The following is a 22,240-nucleotide window of genomic DNA, read 5'->3' on the forward strand; positions in this document are numbered from 1 at the left end:
GACTGTCTAAACAGTAGTTAGTGTCAGGTAACCTTTTAAAAAATGCAGTAATCTTCTAGCATTCTTAGATTCAGTCCACAATCAAATATACAGAAAGAAATGCTACTGTCCTTACAATAAGGAATAAAAAAATGACATCAGCATGCTCAATTTAAACATAACTTGCTGCTGGCACGTAAGAAGTTCCACACAGGATTTCCCTCTTTAGGGACAAACAGACAAACAGCAGTGAAATATGCCTTTCCTTATTATGACACCCTCCAAACAAAATGAACTACAGATGGAATATTCTAAGTAAATGAGGAGTCCACCACTGTTTAGTCACAAAATCAAAGCTGTATTTAGTGAGAATGCTACAGTAGATGAGGCATTAAAGGAAGCAGTGCCCCACAGATTGAAGACTCTGCAGTTTGCAGGTCTCAGAAGAAACCATATAGGAGAAAGTGAGGACTGCAGATGCTGGAGATCAGAGCTGAAAATGTGTTGCTGGAAAAGCGCAGCAGGTCAGGCAGCATCCAAAGAGCAGGAGAATCGACGTTTCGGGCATGAGCCCTTCTTCAATTGACGTTTCGGGCATGAGCCCTGATTCTTGAAGAAGGGCTCATGCCCGAAACGTCAATTCTCCTGCTCCTTGGATGCTGCCTGACCTACTGCACTTTTCCAGCAACACATTTTCAGCTCAGAAGAAACCATGACTTATACAGCTCACTTTACAATAACTTATATAGAGGATTTACCTGACTGCAGGGCCACTACAAACAGTATCTTGGACAAATTACCCACTTTCAAATGCAGCAAGTAAGCATCAATAACACAAGTAGATAGTTTGGTGCCACAGGGCATAGCAATATTTGAAAACAGCATGCAGAGAAGACTGCTCAGTATTAGATTGCCTACAGTGTGGAAACCAATCAGTCCACACCGACCCTCCAAAGAGTAATCCACCCAGACTCATTTCCCTCTGACTAATGCACCCAACACTATGGGCAATTCAGCACAGCCAATTCACCTGACCCACACATCTTTGGACTGTGGGAGGAAACCAGAGCACCCCCACACAGACATGGGGAGAACATGCAAACTCCATACAGACAGTCATTCAATGCTGGAATTGAACCTGGGACCCTGGTACAGTGAGGCAGCAGTGCTAACCACTGAGCCACCATGCCATATTGCTCCAGGTCAGGATGGAGGAAGGAAAACATGTATGGGAACAATGATGCAGCATAATACAAAGGAATTGTCTTTCTTTTTTCCCATATCAATTATGCCTTGATGTATTCAAAAGTAATAACCTGGTACCATTTTTATTAACACCACTGAAAATGGATTGAACTCACTAAAATCAGTGAAATTTAATTGATAAAACTACACTGACTCGTTTAATAACTTCACGATCACACACTAGTTAGTTTCTAAATAAACAAATTGAGTTAATTTGAGAAAGAAAATGATTAAAATGTCCCCAACAGTGACAGAGTACCTTGGAAAATCTGACAATTTGAATGGTCTTCTCAAATCACTACATTGCTAGAATCTTATAATTTTGACATAGGACTGAGGCCAGTTTTGTAGATAGAGCCTGATCTGGGCAAACTGAATCTTAAACTAACATAAAATGACACGAAAAACACAAATATATGTTTAAAGATACACTCAGTTGGGTTTAACATTGTCCAGTCTTTTGAGTTAATACAGTTGAATCCACCCAGATTTTATTGATATTACTAGAGCTAAGAAGCAGAAATTTTAGCCCATTAATCATTTCTTTGCAAAGCAACTCATTACAATAACATGTGCCTACAGGTTTCTATTCATTTATGTATAATGTATATGCAAACTACAGATATATGCAATTAGATTAAAAAAAACACTACCTTTTGCAAATAAAGAATAGTCCCTTTGAGCACTGCATAAAATTTCTTCCATCCTCTTCTTCCTCTAGGAGCTACAAGAAAAATGAAATTCTAAGTCATACTTACTAATATGCTCTTCTAATTATATTGTTACAAATTCTGATGGTCTATTCAAAAGGCATCATTAGGACCTATAAAATGAAAATGTTTTTGAATGAACATAGTTACTCATAGTCACTTCTTGTTCACATTAAGGTTATAATCAGGATGGAGAATAAATCCATGATGGTAGTTACTCCAGGCATCGGGAGTTTTGATTCCTTCAGAATTTAACTAGTTTTGAAGACTTAAAATGCCCAGACATTTATTTTCCCCTCTCCCTTTTGTCTCTGTTACCTCTCTCAATGACATCGTTCTTTTTCTCATCTTATTTTTCTTTCTGGACATGACTTTACAATTGAATACAGGTACAGTACCTCAATTCTGGCTGCCCAAAATGTAGTGATGTCGAAAAACCTGGACATTTTTTAAAGTACATCTTAACCTGCTTTTTCCTTAATTGCCATGGAGCTAGAGAGCTTAAGAAATGTACAGAAAACTGAACGAACAGCGGATACTGTAAATGAGAAGCAAAAACAGAAATTGCTGGAAAAGCTCAGCAGTTCTGGCAGCATCTGTGGAAAGAAATCAAAGTTAATGTATCGGGTCAGGTGGCCCTTCCTCAGAACTGATAGTAGCTCGGAAAATGTCCATTTCATTGCAGAAGATAGGGTGGAGGGAGAGGGTAATAAGGTGTAAACAATAGGTGGGGATAGAGCCCAAAGAACGGGAAGAAGAGATGGACAGACAAAGGGATGGATAATGGTCTGGCTAGGAGAGCGAATAGTTATTAATGTGGACTGTTAGTGGCTACCAATGGGTTGGGTGTAATAGCAGACTATGTGATAACAAGGCCTGATGTTTGGGGTTTGGGGCAGGACATGGGAGAGCTCAAACCCTAAAGTTGTTGAACTTCATATTAAGGCCAAAAGGTTGCAGGGTCCCCAAGCAGAAAATGAGGTGCTTGCACTGAGCTTCACTGGAGCATTGCAACAAACCTGAGACAGAGATGTTGGCCAGGGAACAAGATGGTGTGTTAAAGTGTTAGGAAACAGTACGTCATTTGCTGCCAGACCCATTAAGCTTTTCCAGCAATTTCGGCTAATGTTCTATACTGGTTATTGCATCATTACATTTTCACCTGTCTGCCAAATGGTTTTACATGATGAGATCTAGTTAGTTCTTCCACCATCTCTCACCAAACCTGCTGCTTTAGTACCTCTCATGCCCCTATTTGTTATGGAATTGGTGATGTTTCTTCCATTTTTTTAATCAGACGCAGCCAGCTGATTCAAAATCCAACAAAGAACATGCACAAACATTATTTTTGGTGCAGTTTAAACACCATCAGCAAATGAGTCACCAAAGTAAAATATTGACATTAAAGAAAATCACAAACCGCAGATATCTTGGCAAAAACAAGTTATATGTGGAAAGAAATAAATACAAAGATTCAACACTTTCGGCCACCAACAGGACAAGCTGCTTAAATAAGCCAGGTCCCAGAAGCCCAGTGTTCCCAACATGATTGAACGGGAATATATGGCTGTAGACACAATGTTCACAATTGTCTCCTTAAGAAATCTTTCAAGTAACTAAGGCTTTGATTGAGTAGGAAGAACTGGTCTATATAAACTGAATACTGGAAAGTACTCACTTCTCTTCCCATCCATATCTGCATGTGTTTTACGATTGAGAACACCATGTTTGTAGGTTGCTGCATTCAGTGCCTGAGGGATATCGAGGAAGGGATTACTGCTATCAATGATTCTGGTCACTTTCTTTGGACAACTTTCGCATTTATCATCCACAAGCTCAGACAGAGATTTTCTCAATTCATCTTCATCTCTTAAAAAGGAGAGAAGAAGCACCAATCATTTTCATTGAAGACATTTAGAACTGTCTTTTTTCCTATGATAAACATACTTGAACATCAAATTATAACATTACCATAATTTTTACCAACTGAAAATTATACATTTTATTTCAAAGTAGATCTGTAATTATAATGACATTTTACATTATGTAAGTTAGGTTTCTGCCACACTTCAGGCTACATAATACTGGCATGGTGTAAGCTGCTCAAAGGAATTTCCTGGCTCAAGTGTCATAACAATATGAGTACTGCTGATCTCAAAATCAGTACATAAATGTAATGAGGATGAGATTCTTTGAAACTGAATCTGGAAATTTGCCAAGAGGATACAAAAAAGTCTAGAGAGTTTGTGTAATAATGTCAACTAGCAAAATTAAGCAATTTGATGGCCTAATAAATAGAGATTGGTTACAATTGATGTTAGGGATACCTGGTCAGCACGGACAAGTTGGACTGAAGGGTCAGTTTTTGTGCTGTATGATTCTAAACTCTAAGATAAGGACTTGAGAGTTGCAATTTTACACAGTTTTCAAAAAGGTATGTAAGGTCTTCATATAAACAAGTCCAGGCTATTCAGTTTAATCTCAGCGCTTGGAAATTCTAAAAATCAATAATCGGATACAAAGTTAACAGCCTCTTGGACAAATGTACATTAATTGGCCAAAGTCATCATAGATTTGTCAAAAGCAACTTTGTTGAACCAACATGACTGGGCTTTTCTCGAAGGGAGAGATTTAATGAGGATAATGCAGTTGCTAAGATCCATATGGACTTAAAAAGGCATTTGACAGAATGCAATATAACAGGTTTACCATCAAAGTTGAAGCCCATGGAATAAGCAGACAATAAAAGACAAGATATAAAATTAGCTGACTGATAAAAAACAAAGAATACAGGTAAATGGTTGTTTTTCATACTGATGGAAAATACACACAATATATACATACAACCCAGAGGTTAGAATACGGACTGCAGCTTTTCTTGATAGATATTGATGACGTACACTTGGTTGACAGTATTTTTTTTGTATACAATTGCAAAATTTGTAAATGGCACAAAACTTGGAAGCACTGTGAACTAAGATTAGGACTGTAATAGACTTCAAGAGGGCCTACATGGGCTGGTGGATTGGATAGGTATTTAGAGTACTTATTTAGCGCTCAGAAGATTTGAAGGGTCAGATGTTAGTAGAGAGAAGCAGAAGAGCAGAAAAGGTTACAATTTTAATGGGGAGGAAGGGGAGGAAGAGGGAGCTGGGTACATGTGCACAGATTGTTGATGTTCACAGGGTAGGTTGAGGAATTGGTTAAACTGTGTTCATTATTCTGAGTTCTGTAAATAAATAAAGATGTAGAATACAAAGCAAGGAAGTTATGGCGAATATTAACAAACTGTGTTTCAGTCTCAACTGAAGTCCTATATCCAATTCTAAATCCTAGGAAGGAATACCTTTGAGGGGTGGAGAGAAAAAAAAATCTGATAATGGTTCCAGTGATGATGATTTCACTTACTAAGGTCGCTCAGAGGTTGTTCTCATTGGCGAAAGGAATGTGATAACAGTATTCGAAATCATGAACGGTCTAGTCAAAATTGAGAGGGAGAAATTGTTCTTGTTGTTGGAAAAACTGAGAAGCTATGGATATGTATGTAAAGTATTTAGAAAAATAACCAAAGCAAAACATAAGGAGTAACATTTTTATGTATAAAGTAGTTAGGATGTGGAAAGCCTGAAAGGGCATGGAGGTAATTTAAAAGATGGCTTTCAAAGGGGAATTTCATAAGCGCCTGAAGAGTAAAACAATGCGGATTTAGAGGAAAAAGGCAGAGAGGATTAGCTAAATTGTTCTTGCAGTGAGTTAACATGAGCTCAATGGGCCTAATGACATTCTTCCATGTTGTAACCATTTTTTGATTCTGCATTCAAGGGACAGGTTTCAGATGACATGTTCCATAGGCAAGAGAAGCAATGGGTAGGGTCCATCACTGTTATTATGAAAGCAGAAACATTTACAGCCTGAAAGACTTATTCAATTTTTATGATAATTTACAACATAAGTAATTAGAATGCTTTTGGGTCACAAAATTAAAGTTGTACTTACACAGCCCACTCCAGCTTTTCATTTTTTATTGAGTTATACAATCCCTGAAGGAGAAGAAATTATATTTTATGAATGGATATTTGAAGAAAATTGGATTTAAATGGAATTATTTAAATATGCTGAGCAAACAATTCCTTGCTATTGTGATCAATATACATTTGCTTAGTTAGTTTTTATTCTACTTCGTAAACTGCTCAATAAACCAAAAAACACTTTGAATATTACGATGATAGAATATCCGCTTCAGGTACAATTGAAAAAGCAATTCACATACAAATTTGTGCAAGTTTTAAAATGAGGTTGTTTTCCTCAAATTCAATTGCATATTTTTATATGCAGAACCTGCCGTCAACTAGCGTAACTACAAAGTTTTGTTTTTAAAAATATCTCTTAGTACATTTAAGAGTGTTTATTTGGTGCAATCCAATTGATACAGTTAAAAATAGGCTTATCACAAATAAAATAAGTAACATCAATCACAGTGTCTCCCAATCATCTAAAAGTAATCTGATTTTAAGCTATTATAAAAGAAATCTAACATGGACAGAACCATCACTAGTGACATAGAGAGACATTCATTGTTGGTGTTTTTCACCTAAAATATTCTTTTTAATTTTTGGAAGCTCCTCAGAAATCCATAAATGGGTAGAATATGCAGAAACTCTTAATATTGATAAATTCACCCTGTGGTGTGGTCAACTCTGGAGACAGGGCTTGCTTCAGCGCAATATTTTTTAAACAAGCGCAATAAAACTGTATAAGCTCAATTTATCCTTAGCATACTAGGTACTTCAGGGAGGTAGATAATGGCAAAACTATAAGCAGTGTATTGATTAAACCGAAAGAGAGAAATAATGAACAACAGGTAAATAAAGCATCAGTGCTGAGGGACAGGTTAAGGTGTATGGCGCAAATAACAATTCTATATATGAATGCATGTAGTGTAAGGAATAAATGAAATGAGCTTCTGGCATAAATTTAAATTGGAGATCATGATATTGTCGCCACTACCAAGACATGACTGCAGGATGGTTAGGATTGGGAACTAAAAATACCAGATTGTAAAGTTTACAGAACAGACAGGGAAAATGGCAGAAGAGGTGGAGTAGCCTTACTTATTAGAAACAAGACTACTTCAATCGTGAGGCAAAGTCAGAAATCACATGACATCAAGTTATAGTCCAACAGGCTTATTTGAAATCCACTTCACTTGACAAAGGAGCACTGATTGTGATTTCAAATAGACCTGTTGGACTATAACCTAGTGTTATGTGACTTCTGACTTTGTCTAGCCCAGTCCAACACAGGCATCTCCATTTCAATGGTCAATATAATGAGGGGAAAACATTCTGTGGAGATCATCTGGGTGGAATAGAGGAACAGAAAAGGATCTAAAACTACGGGGATGACTATTGGGAAATGGCAGACATGGTAAATAATTATTTTGCCTCAGTATTTGCAGTAGAAAAGGGGGATAGTTTGCGAGATGTGCCAGAGAAATTAATAGTGAATTTGGGAAAGGGATTGAATAAAATTAATGTAAGCAAAAAATTAGTAATGGGGAAATTAATGGAATTAAAGAGCGACATATCCCCGAGACCTGACAGTTTCCATCGAAGGATATTAAAAGAAATAGGGGACCATGTTATTGATGCCTGAACTGTATCTTTGCAGAGTTTCCTAGATACAGGAGTTATCACTCTGCATTGAAAATTTGTTTTTCCAACTAATTGTCACTCCTCTTTTTCATAAAAGCATAGAATCTCTAAACTGTGGAAACAGGCTATTCAGCCCATCAAGTTCAAGCCTACCAACCCACCAAAGAACATCCCACCCAGACCTACCCCCCTACCCTATCCCTGTAACCCTGCATTTCCCAAGGCTAATTGTCCTACTCTGTACATCTTTGGACTGTGGGAGGAAACCAGAACGCCCAGAGGAAACCCACACAGACACAGGGAGAATATGCAAACTCCACACAGCCTTTTGCCCATGGTTGAATTTGAAGCTAGGTCTCTGGAGCTGTGAGGCAGAGGTGCTAACCACTGAGCCACCATGCCTTTTGAAATGGACAAAAGAAGAAAACCAGGTAATTACAGATGCATTAGTCTAGTATCTGTGGTGGGGGAAATTGTTGGAATCTATAATCAAGCATGGCGTAACTTGAAATTTTTCAGTTAATTAGGGACAGCCAGCATGGATTCATGACACGCTTATCATGCTTGGCAAACCTCATTGAATCTTTTTGAAGAGGTGACTAAGGTAGTAGATAGGAAAAGTTAATAGTGTTATGTATATGGACTTTCAGAATACATTTGATACACTTACACATCAGAAACTGATAACTAAGGTAGAAGCACAAGGAATTGTGGGCAAATTACTGATATGGCTTGGACACTGGTTGACTGGCAGGCGACACAAAGTAAGGATAATAGATGGATACTCAAATTGGCAGGATGTGACCAGTATTGTCCGACAACGCTCTGTGTTTGAGCCTCAATTGTTTATATTATTTATTAACAACTTGGATAATGGCATAGAAAGTCATATATCCAAATTTTCTGATGACATAAAGTCAGGCGACATTGCAGATGGTGTAGATGACAACATAAAATTACAAAGGGATATTGATAGATTAAGTAAATGGGCGAAACTGTGGCAGAAGGAACTCAATGTAAGCAAATTTGAGGTTACCCATTTAGGATCAAGAAAGGATATTTGCTAGAAGGTTTGAAGTGAAATACGGTAGATGTCCAAAGAGATCTGGGGTTCAAGTGCATAAATCTTTTAAATGTCACAAGCAGGTGCAAAAGGAGTCAAGAAAGCTAATGAAATGCTGGCTTTTATATCTGGCAGACTGAAGTATAAGGATGCAGAAGTTATGCTGCAGTTAAATAAAATCCTGGCTAAAGTTCACCTGGAACACTGAGCAAATCTGGGCACCACACCTTAGAAGGATATATTGGCCTTGGAAGGAATACAAGTTTTCAATAATGATTCCTACACTTCAGAGGTTAGGTTATGAGGAGAGACTTCACAAATTAGGCCTATTTTCTTTAGAATTTAGAAGGTTAAGGGGTGATCTGATCAAGGTCTTCAAGATATTAAAAGGACAAAATAGGGCAGGTAAACTATTCCCACTAGTTTGGAAATTGAGAATTAGGGGACATAGTTTGAGAATTAGGGTCAGATCATTCAGGAGAGATGTTAGGAAGCACTTCTACACACAAAGGGTGGTAGATGTTTGGAACTCTCTTCCACAAATAGCAATTGATGCTAGATCAGTTGTTAATTTTAAATCAGAATTAAACTTCTTTTGTTCAGCAAAGGTATTAAGGGATATGATCCAAAGGCAGGTATATGGAGTTGGGCCACACATCAGCCATGATCTCACTGAATGACAACAGATGCGAGGAGCTGAAGGCCTAATCCCATTCCTGTAGGTCAGATTATAAGACCATAAGACCATAAGACATAGTAGTGGAAGTAAGGCCATTTGGCCCATCAGGTCCACTCCGCCATTTAATCATGGATGCTGGGCACTTCAACTCCACTTACCGGCACTCTCCCTGTAGTTCTTAACTCCTTGTGAGATCAATAATTTATCAAATTATCCCAAAAATGTAGTACAACCTAATTCAAGTTTCAGGCCCTGTGGGTTATGTGATGCAATATTCAAGTATCATACATAGGTGTGCCTTTTCAAAATAAATCTTACCAATTTCTCTTCCTTTCTGTCACTGCTTGACATAAGGTTCGGTGAATGTTAGAAAACTTTTATATAACATTTTCAACATGAAGAAATAATCCCAATTATCCCTGCGACAGACGTCAAAGTTGGATCCCAGGCCAACAGAATCCCTGATTTGCAGGGATGACTAAAGGCTCAGTTGAAGAGTATATTTTAAGGAGGATCTTAATGAAGAAATGAAGAAAGTTTAGTGAGGGATTTGCAGACTGATATGATCGATGAAATAAACTGAAACTGTGGAGTGAAAATTGGCAAACATAAGAGATAGTACTAGAGGAATAGAGAATTCAACTGAGTTGGGACAGATACAGAGAGAAGTAGGTACAAGGCTGGAGGGGGATACATTGTTGTGAGGGAGACCTCATAAAGGAAATGAAACACAATTAAACTTTAAATTTGAACTAAAAGTGACCAGAAATAGTTAACGGGCAGAGATGATCATAAATTGGATTTGGTACAATTGACAGGCATTCGACTGAGTGAAAGTTTAAGGACAGTGGGTGACAGGTGACTAGCTAGGAAAGCACTGAAATAGTCATGAGCTGATAAAGACATTAATGGGGGGTTGAAACAGTGACCTTGAGAAAAGGACAGGACAAGTAGCTTGTCGTGGTAGAAATGAGATATTCTTGATTAGAAAGTAAGCTCAAGGTTGAACAGGAAACCTAGATTATGAACAGTTATTAGAAAGAATTTACTTGACACCTTGAGCCTGTTTCACTGTTCAATAAGACCATCACTGATTCAATTATGGCCTCAATTCTATTTTCCACCCTGAAGCCATAACCCTTGACACACTTTCAGATCAAACGCCTGTCTAACTCAGTCCTAAAAGAATCAATTGCCAAGCCACCAACGCTCTCTGGGAAGAGAATATCAAAGTTAAATGAGCTTCTGAGAGGAGACATTCCTTTTGCATCTGAGTTAAATAGATGTCTCCTTATTCTGAGACTATGCCCCCATATTTCTAAAATATTCCATAAAAGGGCAAATTTCCCTCAACAGTTATTCAGCCAATGCCCCTCAGAATCTTCTATGATTCAATATGATCACCTCTGTTTCTTCTAAACTCAAATAAGTATAGGGCCAACCTTCTAAACGTTTCCTCATCAGACAATCCCTTTATCCCAGGAATCAAGTTAGAGAACTTTCTTCAAATTGTATCCAATGCAAACATGTCCCCTATTGAATAAGGAAACCAGAACTGTAAGCAATACTCTGGATGTGACCTCACCAATGCCTTGTCTACTTGTACATACCTCTCACAAGCAGGGGCGAAAACATTGCTGAAGTGCCCTTCTGCACTGTCTCCACTCTGCTAACAGCCCAAAAACCTAACCATCAAGAGTTTTCACTTGTGCATGAGACACCTAGCAGGCTGGAGCCTTCAGGACCCTGTCTTGTAATCACGACAAGCTGCCAAAGCAGTCAGCAGATTTCCACAAGATCAATCATGACTGAGGTGGCACTGAGATGTAGCAGAAGGAAAAGAAAGATTGAAGATCACTCTAATCACTTTCAAAGCAACCTTCTGTACAACCTGTCACATGACACAAACATAGCATTTTGTAAAACAGTCCTGCTGTCTCTTTCAATTTGTTGAGGGTTCTGACTATTTAGGTTTTGATTGCAGACTACCTGGAAAGATGCTGATCACAAGACACAATCACATGCACATTATGTGGAGCAGTGCAAAAAGTGATAACACTGTCATTCTCTGCTACCTTCAAAGAGGATCATAACTTCTGGAAACCTAAGCTCGATGTTTAGTTTTCAGGAATCGATCTGCATAGTTTAGCCCCTCTACAATTTTGTAGTAGATAAAATGGTCTTTGCAAACTGAGGTTTGAGTCATGTATAAACAGAGTTCCCATGTAATTCTAATAATACCATATTGATGCTCTCACATTATTACTGTCAGGGGAATGATTGAACTTACAATTAATTGCAATCAAAGTATCTGAACATTTTAAAGGTATAAAACATGCATTTCCTTTTGGGTCAGATGTCACTTCATCATTGATAGGTCATAGTTCTCTTTATGCATTTCTGTTAATACTAAATCATATGCCCTCAAATCTGGCCATGGCCAGATTCTCTCAGGTTCTAAAGAAGTCATACCAGACTCAAAACACTAACTCTGTGTCTTTTCCACAGATGCTGTCAAACCCACTGAGTTGTCTGCAGCATTCTCTGCTTGTTTCAGATTTCCAGCATTCACAGTATTTTCTCTTTATTACTCAACCTCTCTGTCAGACTCCCTGGGCGAACTGTCAGTTTCAGGGAGTTTAATGGAAGGTTTCTCTCCAGAAGCCAGAAATAGATCTTCTCAGCACATATAGTGGAGAGAAACAGAAACAAAGAGCTTCTGATAGTACATAAGTGGAACAGAAGACAGTTCTTTGGAAATGGAAGCCCACATTCAGAAAAGTCTTGCTTCTTTACATCATCACCAACCTAATCGACAATCATTGTAACTGCAGCTACAAAAACCAAGCTGCACAAGCTGCCCATTCCACATTTCAACCCTGTCTAAGGGAGTGTTACTCTTTGTGTAGTATGGCATAATATGTTGTCATTGTTCACTGTGGGAGAAACGCATGCTGGAAAGCCCTAAAACAGTTGAAAACATTCACTTTTTTTCACAGTCCAATAAAAGTTAATAGGAAATAAAGAAACTGCATTTGTTTCTGAGAATAAACAGTTGTGTTTTTGAACAACAATAAATTTACAGTCGAGTGATCATGTCACCCAATTTAGAACTGTTAGAAAGTATTAATGAAATTATGTCTAGCTTGTTTCATCCGACATTGCACTACTACTCCACATGGGGGAGGTAGGGGAAATACTAAACGAATATTTTACATCAGTGTTTACTGTTGAGAAGGATATGGAAGATATAGAATGTGGGAAGATAGATGGTGACATCTTGAAAAATGTCCATATTACAGAGGAGGAAGTGCTGGATGTCTTGAAATGCATAAAAGTGTATAAATTCCCAGGACCTGATCAGGTGTACCCTAGAATTCTGAGGGAAGCTAGGGAAGTGATTGCTGGGCCCATTGCTGAGATATTTGTATCATCAATAGTCCTGAGGTACGGGAAGACTGGAGGTTGGCTAATATGGTACCACTATCTAAGAAAGGTGGTAAGGAAAAGCTAGGGAACTACAGACCAGTGAGCCTGACGTTGGTGGTGGGCAAGTGATTGGACAGAATCCTGAGGCACAGGATTTACAAGTATTTGGAAAGGCAAGGATGGATTAGGGATAGTCAACATGGCTTTGTGCATGGGAAATTATGTTTCACAAATTTGATTGAGTTTTTTGAAGAAGTAACAAAGAGGACTGATGAGGGCAGAGCAGTGGACGTGATCTATATGGACTTTAGTAAGGTGCTCGACAAGGTTCCCCATGGGTGACTGGTTAGCAAGGTTAGATCTCATGGAATACAGGAAGAACTAGCCATTTGGATACAGAACTGGCTCGAAGATAGAAGACAGCGGGTGGTGGTGGAGGGTTGCTTTTCAGACTGGAGGCCTGTGACCAGTGGAGTGCCACAAGGGTCGTTGCTGGGTCTGCTATTTTTCATAATTTATATAAATTATTTGGATGTGAACATAAGAGGTACAGTTAGTAAGTTTACAGATGACACCAAAATTGGAGGTGTAATGGACAGTGAAGAAGGTTACCTCAGATTACAACAGGATCTTGATCAAATGGGCCAATGGGCTGAGGAGTGGCAGATGGAGTTTAATTTAGGTAAATATGAAGTGCTGCATTTTGGAAAAGCAAATCTTGGCAGGACTTATACACTTAATGGTAAGGCCCTAGAGAGTGTTGCTGAACAAAGAGACCTTGGAGTGCAGGTTCATAGTTCCTTGAAAGTAGTGTCGCAGGTAGAAAGATTAGTGAAGAAGGTGTTTGGTATGCTTTCTTTTATTGGCATTGAGTATAGGGTTTGGGAGGTCATGTTGTGGCTGTACAGGACATTGGTTAGGCCACTTTTGGAATATTGCATGCAATTTTAGTCTCCTTCCTATCGGAAGGATGTTGTGAAACTTGAAAGCGTTCAGAAAGGAGTTACAAGGATGTTGCCATGGTTGGAGGATTGGAGCTGTAGGGAGAGGTTGAATAAGCTAGGGCTGTTTTTTCTGGAGCGTCGGAGGCTGAGGGGTGAACTTATAGAGGTTTATAAAATCACGAGGGGCATGGATAGGGTAAATAGACAAGTATTATCCCTGGAGTGGGGGAGTCCAGAACTAGAGGGCATAGGTTTAGGGTGAGAGGGGAAAGATATAAAATGTACCTAATAAATGGGCAACTTTTTCATGCAGAGGGTTGTGCGTGTGTGGAATGAGCTGCCAGAGGGTTGTGTGTGTATGGAATGAGCTGTCAGAGGAAGTGGTGGTGGTTGGTACAATTGCAGCATTTAAAAGGCATCTGGATGGATATATGAAGAGGTTGGCATGGTGGCTCATTGGTTCGCACTGCTGCCGCACAGCACCAGGCTCCCAGGTTCAATTCCAGCCTTGGGCAACTGTCTGTGTAGAGTTTGCACATTCTCCCTGTGTCTGCATGTGTTTCATCCGGGTGCTCCGGTTTCCTCCCACAGTCCAAAGATGTGCAGGTCAGGTGAATTGGCCATGCTAAATTGTCCATAGTGCTAGGTGGCAGGTGCATTAGTCAGAGGGGGGGTGGGTTGCTCTTCGGAGGGTCGGTGTGGACTTGTTGGGCCCGAAGGGCCTGTTTCCACACTGTAGGGAATCTAATCTAATCATGAATAGGAAGGGTTTAGTGGGATAGAGGCCAAGTGGTGGCAGGTGGGACTAGATTTGGTTAGGATATCTGGTTGGCATAGACTAGGGGAACTGAAGGGTCAGTTTCCATGCTGTACATCCCTATGACACTATGATTCTAAATGTATCAAGACTATTATTGACTCAATTTGTGTTGAATCACACTGCTTAATCTTATTTCCTTGTAATGAGGTCAGCACTGCTCCCAGGCTTTGCTGCATTCCCCTCGTGCAGGGCACTATAGACTGTACACATATTGAACCAAGAGGACCATATCATAACATAGCTGACTTCACCAACAGAAAAGTATTCCCTTCCATCAATGTACAAGCCATCTGCATTCATCAATATCACATTTAGAAGTCTGCACCAAGTCCCCTGAAGGCTGCCATGATGCCTATATTCTTGGTAACTCTTAGGTTGCCACTCCATTTCAAGTGCCAATGCCATACAAAGATTGCTATTGGGTGACAAGGGCTACCCTCTGTAACCATGGCTGATCATTGCACATATCCAGACCAAAGTTTAGCAGAGAAACAATGCAGTTCATTCTTCCACCAGGGCAATAATGGCACAGATATTAGGCCTCTTGTATATGGCACTAAGGATGAATAATCTCTGCAGCCTCATTTTTCCAGCTGCAGCTACAATGACAGTCGATCAGGCAGGTAATGATGGTAAAGGGGTAAAACATTAATGATTGTGAGATTCCAGTTCCAATGAAGAGTCACCCATGTCCTGGGTGCCCACAGGAGCTTTTCTATTTTAGTTCTCTCCCAATACATGTACTGTGAAGGTTAATATTGGCTGGCAGTGTTTTACCTGGTCTACTGCAGGGCTTAAAATATAGCATCAAAATTTGTATGGTAATGATGAGCATTTGCACCACTGGGGTAAGCACACAATAATACAGGCATGACATCATAGACGCAGTGTCTATATCCAATAAGTTTCGCGGCAAAGAATTTTGTGAGTTAACTTGAAAGGGCTCATGGAGAAAAACCCTCCATGAAACTCCATGAAATTGATAGCAGGCTAGACTTTGGTAAAATTCAGCCTGATATTTTCTCTCCAGGATTGAGTTTGTGTGATGTTCAATTCTTCCTTAAACATTATGTCATAAATTATCTTACTGAAGGAGTTGAAAAGTAGATGATGTCTGTGGCTATCATTCCTTATCACAAAGTGCAGTCAAAACTCAAAAGTTGTAAGTGTTTTAAGGTAATTAGATATTCAAGGAGTGAGAAAGAAGACCACAGTTCAAAAGGCTGTCAGTAATATCAGGTTTGCCTGGAGGAAATAAAGTGGTTTAAGAAAGAAACGACAGTGGGATTCAGATATGGAGCAAGTGCAGAAGTAGCATAACATGTGAATTTCAGTTCATGGTTCAGAAAAATTGAGCTGTTGAAAGTGAGTGTGCATTGTTTGTTGAAGTCAGCTACTTTAAGACACTTAAGAAGTGCAGCGTACATGGCAAAAAGCAACAGGGAACAGTTATTTGCAGGATTTGGAAGAGCTATGGTAGAGCCACATCTTACAAAAATACTTTGAATAAATTATTCAATGAGGAAAACTTTTCAAATATGCATAACACCAAATGGAACCCATCAAACTGTTTTACATTTACTAATCCATGCTAAGCACTGACATGATCTTGCAACTTTCTCTGTATTAATCATTAATGGGCATATCCCAGCACACTCTAGCACCACCTAACTGCTTCTTCATGTATTCACCAAAAAACTGCAAATGTTCATATCTTTACTTTCAATGTTTTACCTGATTTAATACAGACACCAGCAGCTTGTCATATTGTTGCTGATGCTCAATGGTACAGGAAATGGGAAGAGTCAAAAAAAAACTGCAGATGCTGGAATCCAAGGTAGACACCCTTGGCCTCCTCCATTGCTGCAATGAACCACACTGCAAATTGGAGGAACAATACCTCATCTGCCACCTTGACACCCTACAGCCCAGAGGACTCAACATTGAGTTCTCTAATTTCAAATAACCTCCCTTCTCATCCCCTGACTCCATTCCACCCTTCCCAGCCATCTACCGGATTTATTCCTCTGATTGACCAACCAGGTCATACCCTCTGCCTGTCTTCAATCATCCCCACTTCACCACTCTGCCTTCACCACCCCCTTTATCTGCAGCTCCCCCTACACCCACCCCCAGTCCTAAAGAATGTCGACTTCTCCACGTTCTGGTGCTGCCTGGCTTACTGTGTTCTTCCAGCTTCCTGCCTGTCTACAAAAGAAATGGGAGGCCTAGCCATGCTGATCTATATAATAATTCACTTGCTTAGCATATAGATGGACAACAATTCAACTAAGGCTGGAGATGCCTGCATTGTACTGGAAGATGATGAGAGCATAAGAGGTGAGGGAAAGGGTGACTTTGAGCAGCACATGGAAGTGTCCTTCTCGCATAAATGGCATTAACATGCAACTTGCTTTGGGTGAACTAGAGCTAATGGAGCCAGTTTCCTAAAACTGTTCTCAAAATAATTGTGTCAACACTAGTGAATTTGATTGCAAGCATAAAGGCAGGTGCTGGTAGTCCACCCTTGGTGCTTGGTAATTGTCACAGCATGCTTCCTTTCATCTTAAGCCATGTTAGCCACAAAATATTGTGTTTGAAGATCAATCCCCATCACAAATTTCAATTTAGCTTGCTATCACAATGGAATCTTTCATTCAAACGTCTTGACATTTTATTAAACTTCCCTGAAAGCTTATACAGTAAATACTTCATGCAAGATTTTCAGCTCTTTATGCAATAGTGAAATCTTGCTTCAGTTACAGCCTGGATTCCAAAGAATTCAGGTACAATTTAGCTTTTATAGATTCCCAAAAGAAAGTAAGAAAGATTTTTTAAAAAAAGAAAATTATGGAAAACAATTTTCATAATAATGTATAAAAAGGCTTATTAACGGATTAACTCCGTTCAGTATTTAAAATGCACCACAAAATAGAAAAATGACATGTTCCAAAGTCTGACCTTCTCAAGGTAACATAGTTTTGGGGCCCCGGTAGTAACTTCCCACACTTAGCAAAGCTAACATAATGTGGTATTATTTCCCAAATTCTTATTTGTAAACTTAATACTATATACAACGCTTAAATAGCTCTTAAAGAGGTTCCAATGATAGATACTTGCATTCCATCCAGTTCCTTGATTTTATCCATATCAAACACAATTATTTCTAGTGTTATCAATTGTTTCCAACTACATTAATATTGCAGCAAAATAAGTGCTAGGAATGGGATTCTTGGTCTTTGTTGCTAATGAGTTATTGTTGTATTTCTTTGAAAACCCATGAAGGAATTATATAACCTCTGTCAGAATGTTGATAAACCCCATTAGAAAATGGCAGGGAATTTCTCCTTTAGTTCTCTGTTTTTGTCACAGTTTATCAGTCAGATTTCCAGGGAGCAAGTGGTGTCCTGGCAACGATTCATTATTCAATCAAGATTACAAAAAATAGGTTATCTGGTTACTGTCACACTAGTGTTTGGGGAAGATGTCCAAAGATGTGCAGGTTAGATGATTGGCCACGCTAAATTGCCGATAGCATCCAGGGATGTGCAGTCTAGGTGGGTTAGCCATGGCAAATGTTGGGTTACAGATATAATGTAAGGAGGGCTTGGGTCTGGATAGGATGCTCTTTTGAGAGTTGGTGTGGACTCAATGGGCCGAGTGCCCTGCTTCCACACTGTAAGGATTCTATGATACTATGCATACATAATTAATAGAAATGTTTGTGGTTATGAAAGTGCAAATTTTTCATTCTTCTTACTAGAAAGAGTCTTTGATGAAGTACTGATGTCGAGGAGCAGGTGTTGGACTGGGGTGGACAAAGTTAAAAATCACACAACACCAGGTTGTGGTCCAGCAGGTTTATCTGAAAGCACTAGCTTTCAGAGTGCTTCTCCTCCACCGGGTAGGTAGTGGGGCAGCACCATGATCCTATCCCATGAGCTACCTGATGAACGAGCAGCGCTCTGAAGGCTTGTACTTCCAGATAAACTAGTTGGACTATAACCTGGTGTTGTGTGATTTTTAACTTTGAAGAAGCAACAATCCCTTGGTTAATTTACTTAGGTTCACATTAAGAGGTAGTGTACTGCCTTTACGTGAATAGCAAGTTCAGATAAGAAGTGAAATATCAACTTCTGAGGTTGTAAGAGGTAAAGTGGCTATACTCCTAATGAACCACAGGCTGCTGTCCATTAGAGAGAACTGACTGGTGGTGGTTTACCCTGTGGGTTGCAATGCCTCAGGCAAGAGGTAAGGTTGAGAAGGCAGGACCTCAGCTGATACAGGAATTGAACCCATGCTGCTGACATCATCCTGCATTGCAAAAACAGCTGCCCAGGCAACTGAGCTAACCAACCCCCAACTGAGGTTGCATGAGGCAGTTGCAGAGAGGGAAAAGTGTCACTTGACTTCAGATAGGCTCAGAGCGAGGGAGCACAATAGTTCTGAGCAAAGAGCCCATAACAGTGCCTTGCTGCAGCATTACAGTCAGAGTTGCAAATGCAGCCAGACGTTGCAGCATTGAAGTGCAGAAACATCCTTTAAGTGGATTGGAGATATGGAATGAAGGTTCTTAGAGGCAGGCACATACTGGATGCCAATGTCTGTGGATGTGAGGTGTGTGTTTCCATAGCCCATGGAACGTGCCCTGAGAATGTTACTACTCAGTGTTCAACATGGAAGTTGTTTGGAACAAATGGTGTGTTGAAGTCACCAGGTAACCACTCTATTTTTCATGTCAGGTCTTCCCAATTTTTCGCTTGTTTGGAGGGTTTGTTAAGATAGGAAGCTGAATATTAACAAGGTGAGTTGAGCCATTAACAAGATGTTTAACAAGCAATAATCACTCTTAATTGGCAACATGCTGCTGCCGAGCAGAAACCTGCTACACTACTTGTGAAAAGCATAAAAGGTGAATGAGATGCTCCTGTCATCAAGACAGCCTCACTAGCATTCCCTCTAATTTCTTTTACTTCTGTGCAGACCTTCATGTCTGTGCACGACTATGATTTCTAGAACCTGAAGCTGTGCACCATGTTTGCCGTCACAGTGAGATTTGAACCTGTACAGTCAGAAAATTAACCTGAGATTCTGAATGACTAGACTAGTAACATCACCAATATGCCACTGTAAGTCCCCACCCTGAAATATGTAGGAATATCTGATCGAGAGTTAACAATAGCATCCATGAGGCTTTCAACAGCAGATAGACTAAGGCAATGTGCAGATTCCAGCTTTGTTATGGAGATAGAAACAGGCAGTCACAATGATAGTACAGATATGTTGCTGAAAGCTATCATAGAATCCATTATGATAACAAGGTTGTGAACAGTGTGAAGCTGCTGACTCAGGTGCCAGGAAGGGGGATGGAGTTGGTACTAGGGAGTGAAGTTTGCAACAGGAACCAAAGGCAATGGTTTTGATCTTCCAAATATTTACTTGGAGGAAATTTCTGCTCACCTGATATTCTAAGTTGGACAATCAGTCTGATAATTTACAAAGGATGGATGCTTCTAGGGAGGTGGAGCTGTGTGTGGTCAGTGAATGTGTAAGAACTGATAGTGGGCTTTCAGATGATATTGCTGAGAGGTAACAAATAGAAGGGGACTGACTTGCCTTGTTCCTTGTGGGGCATAGATATAACTTTGCTTGAGCAGGAAGAAAATCCATTGCAAGTGGCTGTCTGGCTATGACTGGTTAGATGAGAATGAAACCTCAGCTAGTTGGGCAATGTCAAAGAGACATTAGGGGAAGATGGTGGAGTAAGTCATAACAAAGGCTTGATTAACATAGCCATTATTATATTAATGTGCACAATACCTTTAACAAATCTTTGGGAAAATCCTTTCCATCATTAAGGCCATCCAGATTGGAAATAAATTGCTGGCATGACATCTTCTTTCCAATATTCTGGAATACACAGATAAAATAAAATATATTTTAATTTGAGAGCACTAGAGAAAACATTATTTGAAAAATGCAGGGTGAATTTAATACATGTAAGACAATGTGAACAATGAAAGTATTACTTTTACTTTGACACAAAAGCAATTACAATGAAATGAAAGCCTTTCTGATCATAAATCTCTGTAGGTAAATGCATCAAGGAGACTTAACTGAGATCAGAGGAATTAAGTATAGTTGCAAAAATATAATGAAGAAAAAGACAAACTAGATGGGATAAAGCTACTAAGTAGTAAATGGGCTAAGATTGCAATGTCCACGGATGAATGCCGAAAGCATGAGAAATAAAATTGGACATCAATAGAGCTAACTATTAAAGGGAGGCACAATGACATGGCTTTGGCAGAAATTGCCTCCAGTTAGGGTTGTTCTGGTAACTAAACAGTCCTGCCTTAAACTTTGAAAAGAAATGAAGAAATCAAAGACAATGGATCAGTGGCATGACTAATGACAAGATTATACCGTGTGGGCGGCACGGTGGCACAGTGGTTAGCACTGCTGCCTCACAGCGCCAGAGACCCGGGTTCAATTCCCGACTCAGGCGACTGACTGTGTGGAGTTTGCACTTTCTCCCCGTGTCTGCGTGGGTTTCCTCCGGGTGCTCCGGTTTCCTCCCACAGTCCAAAGATGTGCAGGTTAGGTGAATTGCCCATGCTAAATTGCCCTTAGTGTTAGGTAATAAGGGGTAAATGTATGGGTGGGTTGCGCTTCGGCGGGTCGGTGTGGACTTGTTGGGCCGAAGGGCCTGTTTCCACACTGTAAGTAATCTAATCTAATTATACCATTGACAATAAAAGGTTTCTACTGAAGGTAACATTTACCATAATTCTCTCCAGACTGAATTGGACAATAAAATGTAAAATGTAACTATGCCAGTCTAGAGAAATAAGAAAAGGCTCATAAAAACTCTAAGCAAGTGGACAGAAAGACAGGCAGTGCAATAGAATCAGAAGGCATGCTAGGGAGTTAGAATGCCTGTTATCTTCCCAATCCCATCCAATTCAATGAGGGATGGGATACATCTTGGATGCCCTTCCAGCTCAGAATTTCCAGCCAATTTCAAAGCCACATAAGGGCATCTTCCTGTCACATCTGGTATTCTAATTGTGATATGTTGCTTCTCTGGCAAATGGTGAAATCTCCCCAGCCCATAGACACTGGTGAACTCCTGACAAGTTGGCACTTCAGATTGGGCACTCTTTGGCCAATGGAGGAGTCCCCATGGCAAAAAGGACAACAGCAGTAGAACACCCCAGCAGTACCTTCTCCAACAAGTCCACCCCCTCACTAAGATCTATCTTCTTGACTCTGGTAATCCCGACCATATAGACCTGGTTTCTAGGGTCTACAGATTATACTGGTACAGTTGGACTGAAACGTTGTTAGCTCTCCAAATGAAATTTGGTAAATCAGCAAGTCTAGATAACTTCAAATACATAGTCAGATTAGTAAAGAAATACTAGCAATGGTAATCATAATATTCTCTCAGCACAGGACAGCAATACATTTCTCGCTCACTATATGGTGTGAGGCTAAGGCAGAAGCTAAACTGCTGCCAATTAGGAAAAAATGTGAGGCAGAATTCTGTCAAGGACTATAAGCCATGGATGCTTTAGGATATTAAGATAATTATGAGCAGACAATTCAATTTTAAAGGCACCATCATACTTGAATAAATTAATTAAATATTTTATAGAAATTACCAGGATATGTATTAAAATACTGCAGTGGTCACAAAAAAAAACGTTTTTCT

At 39.6% G+C, this 22,240-nt stretch overlaps 1 protein-coding gene across 2 annotated transcripts in view; it reads right to left on the reverse strand.

The window, feature by feature from the left end:
- The window catches only part of LOC122556664 (PH and SEC7 domain-containing protein 2), a 196,886-nt gene that overhangs the window by 33,225 nt on the left and 141,421 nt on the right, over nucleotides 1–22,240 (reverse strand). For both annotated transcript variants that reach the window (XM_087995355.1, XM_043703660.2), the window contains exons 8-11: nucleotides 20,344–20,434; nucleotides 5,931–5,974; nucleotides 3,613–3,803; nucleotides 1,878–1,948 (exon numbers count right to left, since the gene is read on the reverse strand). In XM_087995355.1, the coding sequence (XP_087851481.1) occupies nucleotides 1,878–1,948; nucleotides 3,613–3,803; nucleotides 5,931–5,974; nucleotides 20,344–20,434 (397 nt within the window). The remainder of the gene's footprint in view (nucleotides 1–1,877; nucleotides 1,949–3,612; nucleotides 3,804–5,930; nucleotides 5,975–20,343; nucleotides 20,435–22,240) is intronic.

Source organism: Chiloscyllium plagiosum, unplaced genomic scaffold, assembly GCF_037043375.1.
Source record: "Chiloscyllium plagiosum isolate Xiang-an unplaced genomic scaffold, Cpla_swu_hap1 HiC_scaffold_16, whole genome shotgun sequence".
NCBI lineage: Eukaryota > Metazoa > Chordata > Chondrichthyes > Orectolobiformes > Hemiscylliidae > Chiloscyllium > Chiloscyllium plagiosum.